Here is a 1,299-nt window from a genome sequence, read left to right on the forward strand (position 1 = left end):
CAATTATGTACATTTGTTTGGTTATGTTTTATTACAGAGTTCTTTGGGTCCTCTACTCGTCAGTAGCTGGTCGTCCTCGAGGAAACACCATTCCACTACGCCTGCATCCGATGAGTAGTACTGGGCCAGGTAATCTCTGACAGCCTTCGCTCGGCGTGTGTAGTTTGGTCCCCTTCTTGCCATGAGTCGTTCCATGAGGTTCAGCGACTCCTGCTTCCAAGTACCTGCTACGACGTTATGGTGTTGGTCCTCATAGTCGACGTCGGTGCCAGCACATGGGTAGCATTGCAATGCCATGTTGTGCATGACACATGCGCACAAAGTTATCTTCTTGCACACCTGTACATCCTGTTGCATCGTCGTCCTGAAGACTTGCCATCTCATCTGCAGCAGGCCGAATGCGTTTTCCACCACACGACGAGCGCGAGATAATCTGTAGCTGTATATTCGTTTGGTGGGATCTTATGACTGGTGGGAGTAGGGCTTCATCAACCACGGATTGAGAGAGAAGGCATCGTCGGCGACTATGTGGAAGGGGATGGGTTCGTCGTCATTGGGCAGATTTCTGTCTAGTGGGAGTCCTGCTCAGTTATTTGTGATGGCTCTGGCCAGGTTGCACTTCTGCCAGTCTCCTCCATCCCCAGCACCTCCTTCTGCACCAACGTCGACGAACAGAAACCTGTACTTTGCATTGGAGAGGGCCATGAAGAAGATGCTGTGAAACTTCTTGTAATTAAAATACAGTGATCCTCCACCCATGGGTTTCTTGATCACGACGTGCTTCCCATCCAGGGCTCCCACACAATTGAAGTAGTTCCACTTGGAGGCGAACCATTTTGCTACGTCATTCCATTCTTCTGGTGTCTTAGGGCACTTCATCACTTCTGGTTTGTATGTGTCAATAATGTGATAAACTGGCATATGGAACTCTTGGAGGCTCTGAAGCTGTATTGCAGGCTTGTATAGTCGTTCTCACTTTCCAGGTGGCGAAGAGTGACTGGCAACTTGAGTCCCACCTCTTGTGCAAGCCGCATCTTAGTGTCCTTCTTCTTCAACAGGGGCGTCAGCCATTCGACCATCTCCTTGAACAATTCAAAAAAGATGCGTAGAAAGTTCTTGTGTCCTTTGCGATCCTCCTTGTTCAGTTCTTGTAGTAACTATTCGTAGTCCCCGTGTAGTTGCCGCCGTATCAGCCACTCCCGAGCCCAAATCCGCCCTGCCCTGCCGTCCTTTCTGCATGGTGCAGGTGGCTGTGGCACTGTAGTACATCTTCTCAACCCCTCGATGACCTGGACTGCA

At 50.0% G+C, this 1,299-nt stretch overlaps 1 protein-coding gene across 1 annotated transcript; it reads right to left on the minus strand.

The window, feature by feature from the left end:
• Nucleotides 1-585: 585 nt before the first annotated feature.
• On the minus strand, nt 586-1,079 carry LOC135209029 (uncharacterized). The gene is made up of 2 exons (XM_064241568.1): nt 977-1,079; nt 586-884 (listed from the first exon to the last, which is right to left on the minus strand). Exons 1-2 carry the CDS (start codon nt 1,077-1,079, stop codon nt 586-588), a joined length of 402 nt encoding a protein of 133 aa, XP_064097638.1.
• Nucleotides 1,080-1,299: the final 220 nt, after the last annotated feature.

This window comes from Macrobrachium nipponense, chromosome 11, assembly GCF_015104395.2.
Source record: "Macrobrachium nipponense isolate FS-2020 chromosome 11, ASM1510439v2, whole genome shotgun sequence".
NCBI lineage: Eukaryota > Metazoa > Arthropoda > Malacostraca > Decapoda > Palaemonidae > Macrobrachium > Macrobrachium nipponense.

Coding starts and splice junctions, on each gene's coding strand:
- LOC135209029 (XM_064241568.1), bottom strand. CDS start 1,079: ATGGTCGAATGGCTGACGCCCCTGTTGAAGAAGAAGGACACTAAGATG. Junction 885..976: donor CACTCTTCGCCACCTGGAAA/GTGAGAACGACT, acceptor CATACAAACCAG/AAGTGATGAAGTGCCCTAAG.